Source organism: Somniosus microcephalus, unplaced genomic scaffold (genome assembly GCF_052327205.1).
Source record: "Somniosus microcephalus isolate GS21.2 unplaced genomic scaffold, FLI_Smic_1.0 unresolved_chr4, whole genome shotgun sequence".
NCBI lineage: Eukaryota > Metazoa > Chordata > Chondrichthyes > Squaliformes > Somniosidae > Somniosus > Somniosus microcephalus.
This window is the reverse complement of record NW_028225182.1, coordinates 53,209,955-53,231,097: the sequence shown is the minus strand read 5'-3', so window position 1 is coordinate 53,231,097 and position 21,143 is coordinate 53,209,955. Positions and strand designations below refer to the sequence as shown.

General features: G+C 51.3%; 1 protein-coding gene across 6 annotated transcripts in view; it reads right to left on the bottom strand.

The window, feature by feature from the left end:
• Positions 1 to 21,143, bottom strand: part of LOC147091104 (RNA-binding protein FXR1-like) — a 101,802-nt gene that overhangs the window by 26,282 nt on the left and 54,377 nt on the right. For 5 of the 6 annotated variants that reach the window (XM_085977561.1, XM_085977560.1, XM_085977562.1 and 2 more), the window contains exons 3-5: positions 10,266 to 10,359; positions 3,760 to 3,831; positions 2,290 to 2,438 (exon numbers count right to left, since the gene is read on the bottom strand). In XM_085977561.1, the coding sequence (XP_085833687.1) occupies positions 2,290 to 2,438; positions 3,760 to 3,831; positions 10,266 to 10,359 (315 nt within the window). Of the gene's footprint in view, positions 1 to 2,289; positions 2,439 to 3,759; positions 3,832 to 10,265; positions 10,360 to 19,238; positions 19,325 to 21,143 lie in introns of those variants that run through there. The other variant, XM_085977564.1, reaches the window with a different exon arrangement.

Below are 21,143 nucleotides of genomic sequence, written 5' to 3'. Positions count from 1 at the left end.
TCCCCAGAATGATACCCGGGGCTTGTGGTAAACCACTGTTGTTGTTGTTGTTGCACACTGCTGTACCTATGCATGCCTCAACGTGTCTCGGCTGGCTCCACCCACAGGCCCAGGTATAAAGGTGATTGACCTGCAGCCCCCTGCCTTCTTGGAACCCAGTCAACCACGAGAGGCATGCTCTGTTCTTTGCTAATAAAAGCCTTTAGTTACTCTCCTAACTCTCCGTCTTTTATGAGTAATTGATAGCGCATCAGGGCTAAAGGGGTTAAATTACGAGGACAGGTTGCACAGACTGGGCTTGTGTTCCCTCGAGTTTAGAAGATAAGAAATAGGAGCAGGAGTCGGCCATTTGGCCCCTCGAGCCCATTCAATAAGATCATGGCTGATCTTCGACCTCATCTCCACTTTCCTGCACTATCCCCATATCCCTCGATTCTCTTAATATTCAAAAATCTATTGATCTCTGTCTTCAATATACTCAGTGACTGAGCCTCCACAGCCCTCGGGGCAGAGAATTCCAAAGATTCACCACCCTCTGAGTGAAGAAATTCCTCCTCATCTCAGTTCTAAATGGCCGACCCCTTATCCTGTGACCCCTGATTCTAGGCGCCCCAGCCAGGGGAAACATCCTCCCTGCATCTACTCTGTCAAGCCCTGTAAGAATTCTGTAGGTTTCAATGAGATCACCTCTCATTCTTCTAAACTCTAGGGAAGATTAAGGGGTGATCGGATTGATGCACTGAAGATGATTAAAGGAGTTTTCCTTGGGAGCCCAGAACAAGGGGGCATAACTTCAGAGCCAGGCCGTTCAGGGGTGATGTCAGGAAGCACTTCTTCACACCCACGGTAGTGGAAATCTGGAACTCTCTCCCCTAATTAACTGTTGAGGCTGGGGGCCAATTGAAAATTTCACGACCGAGATTGATAGATTTTTGTTGGGTAAGGGTATTAAGGGTTACGGAACCGAGGCGGGTCGATGGAGTTAAGATACAGATCAGCCGTGATCTGACTGAATGAAGCATGACTTCAGAATTTTTGTACCCCAACCCCCTGGAGATAAAGGCCAACATGCCATTAAGCCCCTTTGATTACTGTTTGCACCCGCGCACTAGCTTTGAGCGATTGGTGTAGATTATAGCAATGGCCACAGGCTCGAGGGGCTGAATGGCCTCCTCCGGCTCCCGTGCTCCATCTGATGCCTTTTAGAACAACTTGCAGGCAGTTCGTCCCACGGGCACCCGAGAACATTGTGCATCTGTTTCTCGCTCCACAGAGGCGGCCTGGCCTGCTGAGTATTTCCCGCATTCTCGGTTTTTATTTCAGATTTCCAGCAGCCGCAGTATTTTGCTTTTGTATTGTGTGCTGCCTGCTCCCCATGCCCAATCCAAAAGGCCAACAGAAAAAAAACACACAGCTCCCCAACCCAAAACAATTATCCTGTTTAGCTGAAATATCTACATAAAAGAACGTTCCCTAGCACCCCCTCGCTGTTTGACAAAGTTCAGGGGCTCCATAGAATTATAGATTAAAGCACGAAAGAGGCCATTTGACCCATTGGATCTGTGCAGTCAGACAGAAATTTTTTCCTATCCCCTTATCCCTCGATTCCCTTAATATTCAAAACATCTATCGATCTCAGCCTTGAATATACTCAACGACTGAGCCTCCACAGCCCTCTGGGGCAGAGAATTCCAAAGATTCACCATCCTCTGAGTGAAGAAATTCCTCCTCATCTCTGTCCTAAATGGCCGACCCCTTATCCTGAGACTGTGACCCCTGGTTCTAGACTCCCCAGCCAGGGGGAAACAACCTCTCAGCATCTACCCTGTCAAGCCCTGTAAGAATTATGTGTTTCAATGAGATCACCTCTCATTCTTCTAAACTCTAGGGAAGATTAAGGGGTGATCGGATTGATGCACTGAAGATGATTAAAGGAGTTTTCCCTGGTTGAAGTGGGGGTGGGAGCCCAGAACAAGGGGGCATAACTTCAGAGCCAGGCCGTTCAGGGGTGATGTCAGGAAGCACTTCTTCACACCCACGGTAGTGGCAATCTGGAACTCTCACCCCTAAATAACTGTACGAACAACGTCCCCGTTTAGCTGCGCAGTGATTTGCTGGTCCTGCGCAGCCGGCTCCACTAGCAAAATCCGCTATTGGGAGCATTGTGCGCCACATGGTGTTCCGTTTGTCTGTCAGGAGAAACTATCGGAACCGGACGGACTTCTTCAAAAAAGTGACCGATGGTTCGGATTATCTGGCTCGGGAGCAAAGACCTCAAACACAACTCACGCTTCTCGGAGATCCTCTGGCACTGGGATGGTGTGTTTGTGGAACATGGTCTTGATGGCAGTCTTGTTGGGATTGACAGGGCGGAGCCTCTCCATGGTGACGATTTCATTATAAGTGGCATCGCAGGCGGCGTATTCTATTACATAAAACTGAAACAGAAAACAGGAATCCTTACTCACTCGCATTTTACAATCTCGAGGGGGGGTGGGGGGGGGGGGGGGGGGGGGGAGAAGACATTCGGGTGTATTAGAAATGGAAATCTGGCTTTGGACCAGGGCAGGGAGGAGGAAGTGGGGAATAGGAATGGCAGAAATCACTATTTCCAAATCCGGTTCTACCCTCACTAACTCGATAGCTGCTTTCCCAACAGTAAGTCAGGATGGTCACAAGACAAAAAGGTGAAAGTGTGTTTAGTCTAACTCCCTCTTCCTGAATATGGCAGTCCTGGTTTCAGCAGGTTTTGTTCTGGTTTCAGGTTTGCCATTTTTAACACACTCCCAACTAGGCTCCCAGATCGCCCGTAACGCCCAACGTTTCAAGCAATCCTCCCAACGGCCTGTGCGAGGTGGAGCAAATAACTAACGCAGCCTGGAGCTTTGCGGTCCCCTCTACATTGGGGAGGTCAAACGCAGATTGGGCGACCACTTTGCGGAACACCTCCGTTCAGTCCGCAAGGGTGACCCCGAGCTTGACTTTAATTCTCCGCTTCACTCCGACTCGGACCTCACCGTCCTCGGCCTCTTGCACTGTTCCAATGAAGCTCGGCGTAAGCTCGAGGAACAGCACCTCATCTTTCAATTAGGCACTTTACAGCCTTCCGGACTCAGAGTTCAACAATTTCAGATCATAACCTCGGCCCCTATCTTTTTTTCCCCCTCTCTCTCACATGGCAGCTGTCTTTCATTCTGTCAGTGCCATTTACACTTCATCTAGAGCCATCTTCTGTTTCTTGGCTTGTCCCATTACCATCTCCCTTTTGCCTCGCACCATCACCCCCTTTGTCATTGAATCTCTCCCCGATCACAGACCTTCCCTTTTGTTCTTCCCCCCCCCTCCACACTCCCCTGGCCTCTGCACTTGCTTAACACCGGTTCCATCTCAAACTTTTTCCAGTTCGGACGAAAGGTTGTCGACCCGAAGCGTCGACTCGGTTTCTCTCTCCACGGATGCTGTCTGACCTGCCGAGTTATTTCCAGCATTCCCGTTTTATCTCCCGTCTCTCTCCCCATTTCATCCGTGTTATACAGGATGACCACATTACGGTCTTGGAAACCCCTTGTAGAAATGACTTCTCACACAGAGGGTTTACCATCCATCTCTCGAGTTTAGTATTCCTGAGCACTCAGCGATTATCAAATTTATATATTTAACATTTTTTTTTTCCAATAACGTCGTATCACTAGCCTTCTGATTTTTTCCAAGCGTCTCACGGCTGGAATCAATCACAAGACAGAGAGAACAGATACTTACATCTCCCTTCATCATCCGGACCCGCGCCATCCACCATCCACAGGGCTCGTGCTCATTGGCTCTGGAGTATACCTGCAACATTAACGACCACAATGTAATTGGTTGCATTTTGCGCACGTTTGCTTCAGAGGCGGTCCATTCAGCCCAACCCCCCCACCTCTTCCAATTGGACAGACCCGGCATGAAAAATTAAACTCCTCAGCTTCAACAAAAGTATTACCGCACAAACAAAGCGTGAAGAGGCAGACGGGGCTCGACCACACTACAATCCAGAAATGGTTGGGTTTAAGGCGTGCGAACGGCTGTGGAGGAAAGCAGGGCGACCACATGCATTTGGTGCAGAAAACCTCAAGTCAACGTTCAGTCAAGGGAGAGAGATGCTGCGACTCGTGTCCTGGTTAGACCATCCAGTATGATTTGGACAGGTTGGGTGATTATACTGCATCTGCCCAATGTGGATAAATGCGAGGTTATCCACTTTGGTGGCAAAAACAGGAAGGCAGATTATTATCTGAACGGCAATAGACTGGGAGAAGGGGAAGTGCAACGAGACCTGGGTGTCCTTGTGCACCAGTCGCTGAAGGTAAGCATGCAGGTGCAGCAGGCGGTTAAGAAGGCAAATGGTATGTTGGCCTTCCTTGCTCCTGTACTCGAATCCTCTCGCTATGATGTCTTGCTACAGTTGTACAGGGCCTTGGTGAGACCACACCTTGAGTATTGTGTGCAGTTTTGGTCGCCTTATCTGAGGAAGGATGCTCTTGCCATGGAGAGAGTGCAGCGAAGATTCACCAGACTGATACCTGGGATGGCAGGAATGACGTACGAGGAGAGATTGGGTCGATTGGGCTTATACTCGCTGGAGTTTAGAAGAATGAGAGGGGATCTCATTGAAACTTATAAAATTCTAACAGGACTAGACAGACTAGATGCAGGAAGGATGTTCCCGATGGCGGGGGAGTCCAGAACCAGGGGTCACAGTCTAAGGATAAGGGGTAAGCCATTTAGGACAGAGATGAGGAGGAATTTCTTCACCCAGAGAGTGGTGAACCTGTGGAATTCTCTACCACAGAAGGCAGTGGAGGCCAATTCATTAAATATATTCAAGGAGTTAGATATATTTCTTAAGGCTAAAGGGATCAAGGGATATGGGGAGAAGGCAGGGACAGGGTACTGAATTTGGATGATCAGCCATGATCTCATTGAATGGCGGAGCAGGCTCGAGGGGCCGAATGGCCGACTCCTGCTCCTATCTTCTATGTAGACCAGTGCAAGGCACCTTCTCCGGTGCTCTGCTCCACAAAGAGATGACTGCTTGCACCCTGCCCCCACGCTGAAGGAAAGGACAAAACAAACGCCACCATCACCGCTCACTTTCTTGCTCCCAATTTTGTGTTTGTTGGGCGGCTGCTGAAGCCAGGTGCGCAACACAAGGTTTAAGAAAGTCCAGAGCCAAATTCGGGAGTGAAAGAGTAAATTAATGTTAACCGTACAAAGATGACTAACTGTGTTCATTAAGGGATTACACAAACCGCAGAGCCTCAATTCCCACACGCTCCAACTCCTGTGTAAATATATTGCACCATGATCCAGATTAACGCAGCCCTCCCGGATCAAAGCCAGTGCACTTCAGTCGCTCAATGAGACCACGAGTGTGTGACTCATCCACCGCCCCTCCCCTGCAAAGGAAACGCATGCCAGGTTTTTAACCAAATAACCATGTTGGGACGTGCGCGACGCGTACACAGGAGCTTTCTCCAGTCACATCACAATTTACAAGGGAGGAGAGTCAGACAAGTCCGTCGAAGCTCACCCAGAAAGATCCTACACTTCCCGTGCTGCAGCATCCAACTGCTTTGGAAATGATGCCGGTGTTTTTTGCCTCCACTATATCTGGGTGTCCATTGTGTGTGTGTGTGTAAAGATGTGCCGATTCAGGATTCTCCTGAAACCTCTCCATCCTCATGAGCTTTGTCGGTTTTTATTTCCGATTTCCAGCATCCGCAGTCTTTCCCTTTGGATTTAGTCTTTAATTCAGTGCCGCTTCTCTTCCAGGAATGCCCAGCTTGGAAGGAGGTCTGCTCTGCTCTCCGATGGGATTTCCGTTTGTCTTTTACCTCGTTCACCTGCATTGCTTTCCATTCCCCTTCTCGAGTTCGAGCAGTTCTGATGACAGGTCAGCGATCCGAAACGTTAACTGGTTTTCCTCTCTCCGCAGATGCTGAATGACTGGCTGAGCATTTCCCGTCTTTGTTTCAGATTTGCAGCATTTCGCTTTTGTTAAGGGATCACGCAAGCCTCTCCTTCCCAGTCCTAGAAAGCATTTAATCCAGAAGCGCAGGCTGCGTTCCCTTTAACCCAGAAAGCACGGAGAGGAACGTGCCTGCCAACGCAGGCAGTCGCACGAGGCAGAAACAAGTGACTGTCGGCTACTCGGGCCCATTCAATTCATAGTTCGAGGTCAGAAACAGGTCCAACACTACAACTCATACAAGAAACAGAGAGCTAGCATTCAAGTACAGCACCAGTCAGGAAGGCAAATGGCATGCTGGCCTTTATTGCAAGGGGGTTAGAGTACGAGAGTAAGGCAGTTTGCTGCAATTGTCCAGGGCTTTGGCGAGACCACACCTGGAGCACTGTGCAGTGTTTTGATCTCCTTATCTGAGGAAGGATAGACTTGCCTTAGAGGCGGTGCAACGAAGGTTCACTAGACTGATCCCTGGGATCAGAGGGCTGTCCTATGAGGAGAGATTGAGTAGATTGGGCCGATACTCTCTGGAGTTTAGAAAAATGAGAGGTGATCTCATTGAAACATAAGATTCTGAGGGGGATTGACAGGGTCGATGCTGAGAGGGTGTTTCCCCCTGGCTGGAGAGTCTAGAACCAGGGGTCACAGTCTCAGGATAAGGGGTCAGCCATTTAAGACGGAGATGAGGAGGAATTTCTTCACTCAGAGGGCGGTGAATCTTTGGAATTCTCTGCCCCAGAGGGTTGTGGATGCCGACTCGTTGAGCATATTCAAGGCCGAGAGATATTTTTGGACTCTAGGGGAATCGAGGGATATGGGGATCAGGCGGGAAAGTGGAGTTGAGGTCGACGATCAGCCATTTTACTGAATGGCGGAGCAGGCTCGAGGGGCCGAATGGCCGAATCCTACTCCTATTTCTTCTGAAACAGCAAATGCTGTCTGAGCTGGTGGAGGACAGAGGAGGCACAGCTAAACCGGCAGGAAATAAAGAACATAAGAAATAGGAGCAGGAGTCGGCCATTCGGCCCATCGAGCCTGCTCCGCCATTCAATAAGATCATGGCTGATCTTGGGCTCAAAGCCAGTTCACTGCCCGCTCCCCATAACCCTTCACTCCCTTATCTTGTAAAAATCAGTCTATCTCCACCTTAAATGTATTCAATGACCCAGCCTCCACGGCTCTCTGGGGCGGAGAATTCCACAGATTTATGACCCTCTGAGAGAAGAAATTCCTCCTCATCTCAGTTCTAAAAGGGCGACCCTTTATTCTGAAACTATGCCCCCGAGTTCTAGATTTCCCCACGAGGGGAAACATCCTCTCAATAAAGTAAAAAGCAAGTTTAATTATAGCGTTGAAGTACAGGATAGAGAAGTATATGTTAGTGATACAGCAATACAGCTACTCTGCAGTAGCTTTAACATTAGTGTGGGCCGAAGCGACCAGCCAGGGAGAAAAGGAAGCCCAGCATCTGCCACAGCCTGTGGGGCAGGAGACTGTTCCACAATGGCAGCACTAAACTAATGTAGAAGCAGGTGCTGTGTTCCGTTAGCTTACAGCAGCAAGGTGCTGTGTTCCAGACAGGGTGCTCTGTCTGGTTTCTGTACTAATGGGGCATTACTGTGGAGGAGCAGAGAGATTTACAGTTCCATCGACAGAAATCACAAAGCTAGCGGTCAGGTACAAAATGTAATCAGAAAGGCTAACGGAATGTCGGCCATTATCTCGAGGGGGTCTGGAGTACAAAGGGGAGGAAGGGAGGCTTCAGGTGTACAGAGCCTGGGTCAGACCCCACCTGGAGTGACCGGGTTCAGTCCTGGGCCCCGCCCCTCAGGAAGGATATCTCGGCCTTGGAGAGGGGGCAGCGCAGATTCACCAGAACGATACCCGGGGGCTAAAAGGGTTAAATTGCAAGGACAGGTTGCACAGACTGGGCTTGTGTTCCCTCGAGTTTAGAAGATTAAGGGGTGATCTAATCGAGGTGTTGAAGATGATTAAAGGAGTTGATCGGGTGGAGAGAGAGAAACTATTTCCTCTGGTGGGGGGAGTCCAGAACAAGGGGGCAGAACCTTAAAATTAGAGCCAGGCCGTTCAGGGGTGATGTCAGGAAGCACTTCTTCACACAAAGGGGGGTGGGAATCTGGAACTCTCTCCCCCAAAGAGTTGTTGAGGCTGGGGGTCAATTGGAGCTTTCGAGACTGAGATTGCTAAGTTTTTGTTGGGTACGGGTATTAAGGGTTACGGAACCAAGGCGGGGAGATGGAGTTAAAGTGCAGATCAGCCCTGATCTGATTGAATGGCGGAGCAGGCTGGAGGGGCTGAATGGCTCCTATTGCTACGTACCCTTGTAGCCCAGTATGGTAATGGTTACATTTTGTAAATGGTATAGGTCCCTCTAGTGTATTACTGGGAAATGTCACCAAACCCTGCAGTGGGTCAGTAGAGTGCTGCTCACAATACTAACGTAGGTAGACAGAGTGGAACCTCCAATTATCCAGCTTCCCCATTATCCAGAGTTTTCGGGAGGCAGAGCCGTGCCGTTATATACAGCGAATCAACGATAAAATCAATTGGAATGTTTGTACGGCACACGCCTTCATCCCAGGGTGCACCACACGTGCAAGGACAAAATCTGGGGAGTCTGATCTGCCAATGATGGAAGGGTTAGTCGACAGTGCGATCAAGCGGCACTTACTCACCAATAACCCGCTCACTGATGCTCAGTTTGGGTTCTGCCAGGACCACTCAGCTCCAGACCCCATTACGGCCTTGGTCCAAACATGGACAAAAGAGCTAAATTCCAGAGGTGAGGGGAGAGTGAGTGACTGCCCTTGACATCAAGGCAGCATGTGGCCGAGTGTGACATCAAGGAGCCCTAGTAAAACTGAAGTCAATGGGAATCAGGGGGAGAAAACCCCACTGGCTGGAGTCATGGTTGTGGTTGTTGGAGGCCAATCATCTCAACCCCAGGGCATCGCTGCAGGAGTTCCTCAGGGCAGTGTCCCAGGTCCAACCATCTTCAGATGCTTCATCAATGACCTTCCCTCCATCATAAGGTCAGGGATGGGACTGTTTGCTGATGATTGCACAGTGTTGAGTTCCATTCACAACTCCTCAGATAATGAAGCAGTCCGTGCCCGCATGCAGCAAGACCTGGACAACATTCAGGCTTGGGCTGATGAGTGGCAAGCAACGTTCGCGCCACACAAGTGCCAGGCAATGACTATCTCCAACAAACGAGAGTCTAACCACCGCATTCAACAGCATTACCATCGCTGAATGCTCCACCATCAATATCCTGGGGGTCACCATTGACCAAAGTTCCATTATACTTCTTAGGCAGTCCCTCGGAACCGAGGATGACTCGCTTCCACACTAACAATGAGTTCTCAGGTGACTGATGAGTCCAATGCGGGACCTACAGTCTCTGTCACAGGTGGGGCAGACGGTGGTTGAAGGGGCGGGTGGGTGGGGTGCTTGGGTTGACGTGCGCTCCTTACGCTGCCTGCGCTTGGCTTCCGCTTGCTCCCGGCGAAGAGACTCGAGGTGTTCGGCGCCTTCCCGGATGCTTCTCCTCCACTTTGTACGGTCTTGGGCCAGGGATTCCCAGGTGTCGGTGGGGGATGTTGCACTTTTTCAAGGAGGCTTTGAGGGTGTCCTTGAAGCGTTTCCTCTGCCCACCCGGGGCTCTCTTGCCGTGTCGGAGCTCCGAGTAGAGCGCTTGTTTTGGGAGTCTCGTATCGGGCATGCGGACAATGTGACCCGTCCATCGGAGCTGATTGAGTCTGGTCAAAGCTTCAATGCTGGGGATGTTGGCCTGAGCAAGAACACTGACATTGGTGCGCCTATCCTTCCAATGGATTTGCAGGATCTTGCGGAGGCAGCGTTGGTGGTACCTCTCCAGTGCTTTGAGGTGCCTGCTGTACATGGTCCATGTCTGAGGAATACAGCAGGGTGGGTATTACTACTGCTCTGTAGACCGTGAGCTTGGTGCCGGGTTTGAGGTCCTGGTCTTCAAACACTCTCTTCCTCAGGCGACCGAAGGCTGCACTGGCACACTGAAGGCGGTGTTGGACTTCGTTGTCGACGTCTGCCCTTGTTGACAGTAGGCTCCCGTCCTACTATCCATTATAACCGCAGTAGGAGCATCACAGTCACCACGAGCAAGTTGTTCTGATTTGGAGGAGCAGGCTGGGAACATTTATCAAGGACAAGACAATCTCCCAATATTAGCACTTAAAAAATAAAACTACGTTCGTCTTACCTCAACTTCATCCCCTTCACTGATCTCTTTGTTGAAATCTGCAGGAGGCGGCAAGCGCACGTCACTGAAGGGAAGCTGTCGTTCAGGTTGCCAGCTGCAGACAAAGAATGTGTCACAAGGTCAGGATTATTGTAGTTTAGGAGTTTGGAACATGAGCTGTAAACAGAACATTCCTTCCCCTTCCACTCCACCCACCCCCCGCCGCCATAAGGATATGGCAATGCTGCATTTATCTGCAATCGCTCGTTGCCCAGACAGTGTTTAAACCACTTACGAGGTATCATTTACAGGAAACTTTGGTTTATCCAGAGGTTAACTGTCCGGAATGTTCGAGCCACCGGCAAAATTCAGGAGTCGGTTCAGTAAGTTTTTTTTCTTTTCGTTGCTTTTTTTCCCCCACTAGTCAGGCTCTGCAAGGTCTAGCTAAAGCTGTTGCTTAGCTACAGAGACGCTTGCAAGCTACGGCCGACTGTTTAGAAGCTGTACAGGGTTTGTTGCTAGATACGGAGCTCAAAAGCTTCCGTATGTTTCAACATTAGCGCTGGTTTGTCCGGCAGTTTTGATGGGACAGCAACAGCGCGGTCCCGTCGGTGCCGGATATCACAAAGTTTCCTGTACAATCGAGCACCTTTCTAGGCCACTTCAGCAACCATAGATGTAAGACTGGAGTCAGGTGCAGGCTAAAGCAATGTAGCTTCCTCAAATAAGGAAGTGTTATCAATGTCATAGTTAGAGTCAGAACGGCACAGAAGGCGGCCATTCAGCCCATCGAGTCCACGCCGGCTCTCTGCGGAGCGATCCAGTCAGTCCCATTCCCCCGCTCTATCCCCGTAGCCCTGCAAGTTTATTTCCCTCAAGTGCCTATCCAGTCTCCCCTTGAAAACATCGAGTGTCTCCGCTTCCACCACTTCCGTCGGCAGCGAGTTCCAGGTCCTCACAACTCACTGCGTAAAAAAGTTTTTCCTCACATCCCCCCTGTATCTCTTGCCCAAAACCTTAAATCTGTGTCCCCTAGTCCTTGTACCATCAACTAGTGGAAACAGCCTTTCCCCGTCTAGACTATCCAAACCCGTCATAATCTTGTACACCTCGAACAAATCACCCCTCAACCTCCTTTGCTCTAATGAAAACAAATCCAGCTTCTCCAACCTGTCCTTGTAGCTAAGATTCCCCATCCCCGGAACCATTCTGGTAAATCTCCTCTGCACCCAAGGGCCTTCACAAAGTGTGGTGACCAGAACTGGATGCAATACTCCAGTTGTGGCCTAACCAGCGTTTATAAAGTGCTGCATGTCCTTCAAAAGTGTGAGCTTCAAGCTTCTCTGATGACTCAGCTGGTATGGCAGAACCTAACTGAGGCCCGGGGTGGGAAGAGAGCTCAGAGGGGAGAGGGCCCAGATCTTGGTTTGTGCCGAGTTGGCCGATTTAAGCTAGGTCGACATTTGGGCCATCAGAATTGGTCTCCCAACATCCAAAAGTGATGGACAGGAAAAGACCTACTGGTCCATCTGGCCTGCCCAGATAGCTGTTGATGCGGAGCCCTTCACAATTCAGACACCCCCCACCCCACCCAGAGTATTTATTGTACCGGGAGAGGCGAAAACACAGATTAAAAACCATGGCCAATTGGGGGCGGGGGAAACCTGAAATTCCTCTCCGACCCCTATAGGTGATCGGAACAAGTCCAGAAGATCTTATTTATATTCCAGGATCTCCCATCTCTCTTACGCGCAGATCTCGGCCCCAGCCAGAAGCAGGCCCAGCTCTCACCAGGATATACAGCGAATCAGCCAGCACCGCACGAGGGGGCAGCCTGTTCAGTCCAGCCGGGCCCACCACTCTCTGGGAGAAGACCTGCCCAACATCCAACCTTGAAGATCAATACAATCTAATCCCCCCTTTACTAGTTATTAAACCTCGTCTTCCAAGTCTAGGCTTCTCTGAAGAATGCAGAGCCAGCTTCTCGCACCTATCTGGGTGACTTGAGGTGGTTCAGACTGAATTAATCTTGTGGCTCTCCTCTGCACCCTTTCCAAAGCCCCAATGTCACCCATCACGAGACCACCAAATAGGACACAGAAAAATAGGAACAGGAGTCGGCCCTTCGAGCCTGCTCCATTCAATACGATCATGGCTGATCCTCTATCTCAATACCATATTCCCACTCTCTCCCCATACCCCTTGATGCCTTTTGCGTCTAGAAATCTCTCCCCATACCCCTTGATGCCTTTTGCGTCTAGAAATCTATCTATCTCCTTCTTAAATATATTCAGTGACTTGGCCTCCACTGCCTTCTGTGGTAGAGAATTCCACAGGTTCACCACCGAGTGAAGAAATTTCTCCTCATCTCAGTCCTAAATGTCCTACCCCGTATCCTGAGACTGTGACCCCTGGTTCTAGACCCCCCCCAGCCAGGGGAAACATCCTCCCTGCATCCAGTCTGTCTAGCCCTGTCAGAATTTTATACGTTTCAATGAGATCCCCTCTCATTCTTCTAAACTCTAGTAAATACAGGCTGAGTCGACCCAATCTCTCCTCATACGACAGTCCAGCCATCCCAGGAATCAGTCTGGTGAACCTTCGCTGCACTCCCTATTTGGCAAGTATATTCTTTCTTAGGTAAGGAGACCGAAACTGCACACAGTACTCCAGGTGTGGTCTCACCAAGGCCCTGTACAACTGTAGCAAGACATCCTTGCTCCTGTACTCAAATCCTCTTGCAATGAAGGCCCACACAGTGTGACAGAGTGTTCTAACTTGAGGGCTGACCATGCTCTTGTTCAAGGACAAAATGCTATTGCTTTATTTTATAGTGAATTGCCCCGTGAATACAACCTAGCATCCGGTTTGCTTTGGCTATAGCTGAACGACACTGGTCACGAATCATTAGATTGATAAAACACCCACATCCCATCACCACTGGCTTTAATTCGCTTCCCTGTAGGGCATAGCATTCAATCGGCCCACGTACAGAACAATAGGTTTGTCTAAGTTAAGCATCATTTGCCAAACATGGGGCCAATCCTCCAACACGAGATCTCCGTGCAGTAGTTGAGCATCCTGAAAAGTGTGAGGTGATGCATTTTGGGAGGACTAACAAGGCAAGGGAATACACAATGAATGGTAGGACCCTAGGAAGGACAGAGGATCAGAGGGACCTTGGTGTGCATGTACATAGATCCCTGAAGGTAGATAAGGTGGTTAAAAAGGCATATGGGATACTTGCCTTCATTAGCCGAGGCATAGAATATAAGAGCAGGGAGGTTATGATGGAGCTGTACAAAACGCTAGTTAGGCCACAGCTGGAATACTGGGTGCAGTTCTGGTCGCCACACTATAGGAAGGATGTGATTGCATTGGAGAGGGTGCAGAGGAGATTCACCAGGATGTTACCTGGGCTGGAGCGCTTCAGCTATGAAGAGAGATTGGACAGGCTGGGGTTGTTTTCCTTAGAGCAAAGAAGGCTGAGGGGGGGACCTGATTGAGGTGTACAAAATTATGAGGGGCATAGATAGGGTGGATAGAAAGGAACTGTTCCCCTTAGTAGAGGGGTCAATAACCAGGGGGCATAGTTTCAAGGTAAGAGGCAGGAGGTTTAGAGGGGATTTGAGGAAAAGCTTCTTCACTCAGAGGGTGGTTGGAATCTGGAACTCACTGCCTGAAAGGGTGGTAGAGGCAGGAACCCTCAACATTCAGAAGCATTTAGATGAGCACTTGAAACGCCATAGCATACAAGGCTGCGGACCAAGTGCTGGAAAATGGGATTAGAATACAGGGCTTGATGGCCGGCGCGGACACGATGGGCCGAAGGGCCTCTTTCTGTGCTGTATAACTCTATCCTATGCAGACCGAACTCTCGCACATATCTTGGGATTGTCCGCAAACTTGTGGATCATTCCCACAACACCTACATCTAGGCCTTTAATGAAAATGGTAAATAGCAACAGTCTTAACACGGATCCCAGGGCGACACCACTGGTAACCGGTCTCCAAGCAGATCCAAATCCATGGATTTACCACTTCCTGCTTACAGGCATTCAGCCAATTCTCAAACCAGCGCAGCAGATTACCACTAATTCCACAATATTCTATCTTGTCGAGACGCCTCGCGAGGTACCTTAATCTTTGTGTGTGTGTCCGGGCTACTCTCATCCGTCTGGCCGCTGACTCTGGATGTTGTGGCCCTGACGACAGGAGCGCGGATCTCCCCGGGGACAGGGGGGACTTTCTCTCCCCCGCCACCCTCAATCACCCAGTGAATCCACTCCGGGCACCTCAGGGAAGTGAGTAGAGAGAGAGAGAGGTGGGGGGGGGGGGGGGGGGGGGGGGAAGAGGCACACCGCGGCCTGGGAGGTGAGGTCTTTCCTCCGCCACTTTCCTGCTCGTAACGCCGCACTCTCAGGGTAGGGAAGGATGGCGGGTCTCAGTGACCCGGAGCCTCTTGTTTTACCTGTCGCCCGCCTGCTGGTTGGTTTTTTATTTAACTCACATCCTAGAAAACCCAGGCAGGGAGGGCCTGCGGGAAGGAGGGAGGAGGACAGTAGGAGTATGTGTGTGTTGGGCCGTTGTAGCAGAGCCTGTTGTCCAATCGTCTTGGATCCCCTTGCCATTGGGCCAAGACCTTGCTCGGTCAAGCCCGTGCGGTAGCTGGTGTGCAACGGCCACCCCACGTTAAAAGAATTCACGCACAGGCATCGTCCACCCTTTTAAATGGAGTTCGGGACCTGGAACCTCAGGACCCTCGTGGCTCACACTGGACTCATCAGTCACCTGAGAACTCTTTTAATGTGGAAGCAAGTCATCCTCGGTTCCGAGGGACTGCCTAAGAAGACGACTCTCATCCACTAAGCTGGTGAAATCTTCAAACAATTCAACCAGAGGAGTGAGGCACCAGCTTTCCTGGAAGCAGTGTTGGGTGTCCCAGGTGAGGCCTTCTCTATCTAGGATCAGACCAGGAAAGAAAAGAGGGATGGAAGGGCGAGCGGGGAAAAAGAAACCAAACCAACAGGGTTCTGTCATCCTCCCCCCAGCCTTCATAGCGAGAGGGTTCGAGTACAGGAGCAAGGATGTCTTGCTGCAGTTGTACAGGGCCTTGGTGAGACCACACCTTAAGTATTGTGTGCAGTTTTGGTCGCCTTATCTGAGGAAGGATGTTCTTGCCATGGAGGGAGTGCAGCGAAGATTCACCAGACTGATACCTGGGATGGCAGGAATGACGTATGAGGAGAGACTGGGTCGATTGGGCTTATACTCGCTGGAGTTTAGAAGAAGGAGAGGGGATCTCATTCAAACTTATAAATTCTAACAGGACTAGACAGACTAGATGCAGGAAGGATGTTCCCGATGGTCGGGGAGTCCAGAACCAGGGTTCACAGTCTAAAGGGGTAAGCCATTTAAGACAGAGATGAGGAGGAATTTCTTCACCCAGAGAGTGGTGAACCTGTGGAATTCTCTACCACAGAAGGCAGTAGAGGCCAATTCATCTATATATATATATATATATATATATATATATAAAAGAGCTCTTCTGTCTGTCTGTCCCGATGTCTGTCTGTCTGTCCGTCCGTTCTCTATACGTTTGAAAGTTACAGAGCGTACCGACGCGCGCATCGCCTCAAAAGAAAGCTTGCGATTCCGGACCGGTCATAGGCATATTTACGTTTCGGCCGGACAAAAATCCCGCCCGCGGTATCCCAAAAACGGTCAGCGTTCTGCTCATTAGCATCTCATTAGCGACCGTGTGACGTCGAGGTCCACCAATCGGACGGCGGGTTCCTTCCTACAGTTGAGTGTCGAGTGACTCGACGATTGACCAATCCTACGCTTCGGTGACCTGACCGGTCGACCAATCGGTGCGTGTGTGGGCGGGCCTTATCCTTCTGAACCGAGGTGAGTGGCCGCCATCTTGATTTTTCACAATTTTTTCCCCCCCACACTTTGTGTGTGTTAGGGAACTAAGGTAAATATTTTAATGATGTGTTAGGGAATTAAATAACAATTTAATGGGGGGGGGGTGGGAGAGCCTCGGGAAATCGCGGGGGGGGCGGGGGGAGAGCGCCTCGGGAAATCGCGGGGGGGGGGGGGGGGGGGGGGAGAGCGCCTCGGGAAATCGCGGGGGGAGCGAGCCTCGGGAAATCGTGGGGCGCTCGCGCCGCCCGCACTGACCGCGCATGCGCCGCCCGCCCGCCCACAGCGGCCGTCCATCAGCCGCGCGATACGCAGGGGACCTCAGCTCTGGACCTCAGGCGCTAGGCAGGGGGAGGGGCCGGCGAGAGGGACAGAGGGGAGTGGGGGAGCCGAGGGAGAGGACATGACAGGGAGAGGGGGGACACACAGGGGGAGGGAGACCAAACGCCCCAAAATTGCCCACTGACCGCGCATGCGCCGCCCGCCCGCCCACAGCGGCCGTCCATCAGCCGCGCCATACGCGGGGGACCTCAGCTCTGGACCTCAGGCGCTAGGCAGGGGGAGGGGCCGGAGAGAGGGACAGAGGGGAGTGGGGGTGGGCGAGGGGAGGGAGGGAGGGAGACAGGGGAGGGGAGGGAGGGATAGGACAGGGAGAGGACATGACAGGGAGAGGGGGGACACAGGGGCAGGGAGACCAAGCGCCCCAAAATTGCCCTCGCGCCCCAAAATTGCCCTCGCAACGCGGGGCTCCCCAGCTAGTTAAATATATTCAAGAAGGAGTTAGATATATTTCTTAAGGCTAAAGGGATCAAGGGATATGGGGAGAAAGCAGGGACAGGGTACTGAGTTTGGATGATCAGCCATGATCTCACTAAATGGCGGAGCAGGCTCGAGGGGCCGAATGGCCGACTCCTGCTCCTATCTTCTATGTTTCTATGATCCAGTGACTGAGGATGGAGAGGAGAGGATCAAGCTCACCAGTGATGTCCTCTCCTCCACCGCCCCCTTGCCCCAGTGTCGCTGGCTGTACATTCAGCCTGAGCCACATCGTCTGATATCCCCTTCCACCTCCCTCTCCTCATTCAGGACTCTTTGACCAAGCTTTTGGTCACCTCTCCCAGTATCTCCTTTTTTGACTCAGTTCCTTTATATCTCCCTCCCTCGCAAAACCTCAGAAGTGCCTCAGGATTTGTTTTGTGTTGAAGGATGCAAGCTGCTGTTGCACACGCCACAAGATCGAGGTCGTTGCCACGAGTAGAGTCCCATCCCCCCCACCCTCCTCCCCCGCAGCAGCTCCTCCTTTCTCACTTGCGATGCCTTCACTGATCTTGGGTGAAATCGGAGCTTTCTGGGCAGAATCTGCCAGCGTGGGAACTGGTTAGCCTGCGGAAATTACCGTCAGAACATTGCAGGGTGATTAATGATGATTTCTGCACCATTGAATGGACAAGGACAACTCAAGACAAATCCTAAAGCAGCAATTGGGGGGGCGTGGGGGAGTAAATAAAAGATATGCATTTCTCCAGCACCTCCCTCGACCTCAGGACGTCCCAAAGCGCTTTACAGCCAATGAAGTACTTTTGAAGTGTGGTCACTGTTGTAATGTGGGAAACACAGCAATGTGATAATAACCAGATAATCTGTTTTAGTGATGTTGGTTGAGGGATAAATATTGGCCCCAGGACACCGGGGAGAACTCCCCCTGCTCTGCTTCAAAATAGTGCCATGGGATCGTTTACGTCCACCTGAGGGGGCAGACGGGGCCTCGGTTTAATGTCTCATTCAAAAGACGGCCCCTCCGACAGTGCGGCGCTCCCTCAGTACTGCCCCTCCGACAGTGCGGCGCTCCCTCAGTACTGCCCCTCCGACAGTGCGGCGCTCCCTCAGCACTGCCCCTCCGACAGTGCAGCGCTCCGTCAGTAATGCCCTTCCGACAGTGCGGCGCTCCCTCAGTACTGCCCCTCCGACAGTGCGGCGCTCCCTCAGTACTGCCCCTCCGACAGTGCGGCGCTCCCTCAGTACTGCCCCTCCGACAGTGCGGCGCTCCCTCAGCACTGCCCCTCCGACAGTGCAGCGCTCCGTCAGTAATGCCCTTCCGACAGTGCGGCGCTCCCTCAGTACTGCCCCTCCGACAGTGCAACGGTCCCTCAGTACTGCCCCTCCGACAGTGCGGAGCTCCCTCAGTACTGCCCCTCTGACAGTGCGGCACTCCCTCAGTACTGCCCCTCCGACAGTGCGGCGCTCCCTCAGTACTGCCCCTCCGACAGTGCGGAGCGCCCTCAGTGCGGCGCTCCCTCAGTACTGCACTGGAGTGTCAGCCTGGATTATATGCCAAGTCTCTGGAGCGGGACTTGAACCCACAACCTTCCGACTGCGAGGCGAGAGTGCTAGCCACTGAGCCAAGGCTGACACTTCACAGCCCTTTAAGATGACTGGGTCTGGAGGACTGGGACTGACTGCTGTCTGATCGGTCAACATTCACCCATCAGGGAGCAGCCTACTCCAGTCCTCGCGATTTCACGTGTTGAGCGTCAGCCTTGCACACAAGTGCTAAAGAGGCAGGAGCCACAGTAGCCCGACCCCTGGAACCGGCACCGAGTGTACAATACAGTCTGGTGAACTATCACATCGTCGAACAAAGGCAGAGTCTGTTCATAATGGCCTTAACTTGACAGCAAATTCAGAGCCCCATGGGTCTCCAATTCCGCCTGCCCCTGAATGTCAATTATTTATATTGAGGAGTGCAGACAACAGGAGAATCGGGTGTCTGCTGTTGGCTGTACTCGTAGCGCAAGACGGTCTAGAATCAGAACGTTCAGAAGGTGGCCATTCGGCCCATCGTGCCTGTGCCGGCTCTTTGAACGCGCTCTCCAATTAGTCCCACTCCCCCCTGCTCTTTCCCCCACAGCCATGCAAGTTTCTCCTTCACATATTTATCCGAATCCCTTCTGAAAGTTACTATTGAATCCGCTTCCACCGCCCTTTCAGGCAGCGCGTTTCAGATCACAACAACTCGCTGCGTAAAAACATTCTCCTCATCTCCCCTCTGGTTCTTGTGCCGATTACCTTAAGTCTGTGTCCTGTGGTTACCGACCCTCCTGCCACTGGAAACAGTTGCTTCTTACAGGTGGAGGTTTAAAAAAAAACCCAACCAGTTTCACAATTAGCTTGACCAAAGGCAGGAGCAGCTGATGCAGGCTGCAGCTGTCTCCGCAGCCTCGCCGAGCTGCTGTGAAGCCCTCGTGACTCAGGAGTCCAGAACAAAGGGCAGCGCAAGCACGCTGGGAATGAGAGGGGACTTCAAAAGGGAATATTTCTTCCGTTCCCCCGCCCCCCACTCTTGCATCGAGGATTAGCACTGGAGGGTCAAGTAAAGAGACCCCATCCCATGTAGCTGGCAAATAGAAGCGGATAATAGAAGACAAGGGAAAATGTCGCGCTCCTGTTCATTTGATTGTTTAAAAGGGGGAAGTGCATTCCAGTGAATTGCCTCGTAATCCCTCGACACTTAAGCAGTCAGAGTGAATACCATGTGTACAAACGCCCCCCCCACCACATAATGACATTCTGCTTCCATTACAGAGTGCCAGCCTTGGCCCACTGTCCCGACACACAAGGTCATTGATGTTACACAGGGTGGGGGGAAAGTTCTATACAAAGTGACCACTCGTAAACTGCCTGCGAGCAGCAAGAACAGGAGAACAAAGAGCCACTGGCAGCAGGACAGGTTATAACCCAGCACGGCGGGATCATTCAACAGTATGTGCGCCCCTCTTTAAGAGAAATCAGTGAGCGATTCCTGACGACGCACATGATGTGACCTTCACTGCCCAGCCACTTGTTGGCTTTACCCCAAGGGGACGGCCACGGACTCCGAGCTTTCCTCAGTAGCTTGGCCAGTCAAAGGCAGAGCTCGGGTTGTTCGCTGGAGGACCCCACATGTCCACAGTATTAGACAAGAGCCTTCAATGGGTGCCAGACAATGGCAATGCTTTAAAGGTCACTATATCGGATAAGATTTAGTAGGGAAAGGGGCGGGGGACAGACAAAACGTGATTCATCACATCAAGGACTGAGGACCATTCGAGAGTTATAATGGACCATCCTCCAGGATTGGCGAGAGGGAGACATTTCAAAGCAAAGAATGGGCGAAACTTAGATCATAGAAACAATTCATCAGCTTTATTCAGGGGACGGGGCGAGCCCCAGCTCTATACTCGGAGCAGCTGATTTGACAGGATAACAAGTATTTATATTGCGCCATTAACATAGCAAAACATCCCAAGGCGCTTCACATAAATGAGTATCAAAGGACAGAACACCGAGCCACGAGGAGATATTAGGACAGGTGACCAAAAGCTCGGTCAAAGAGGCCGGTTTTAAGGAGCGTCTTAAAGGAGAGGAGAGAGGCGGAGAGGTTTAGGGAGGGAATTCCAGAGCTCGGGGCCCAGGCAGCTGAAGGCACGGCCGCCAATGGTGGAGCGATGAAAATCGGGGAATGCGCAAGAGGCCAGAATTGGAGGAGCGCCGAGATCTCGGAGGGTTGTGGGCAATGGTCCCTCATTTTTGTGCGCGCGGTCCCTTTAAACTTGCTGCGCGGCCGCTGTGCACGGTCGGTCTTCCAGCTGGTGAGCGGCCTGCGTGGAGTTAGTAACAATACTGTGGAGGAGGAATTCCTGGAGTGTTTACGGGATGGTTTCCTGGACAATATGTCGAGGAACCAACCAGAGATCAGGCCATCTTAGACTGGGTATTATGTAACGACAAAGGATTAATTAGCAATCTTGTTGTACGAGGCCCCTTGGGTCGGAGCGATCATAATATGATCGAATTCTTCATTAAGATGGAGAATGAAGTAGTTGACTCAGAAACTAGGGTCCTCAATTTAAATAAAGGAAACTACGATGGTCTTGAGAATATCATTGAGAAACAGAAACCAGAAACTGTAAAAGCAGCGAAACAGAAATGATA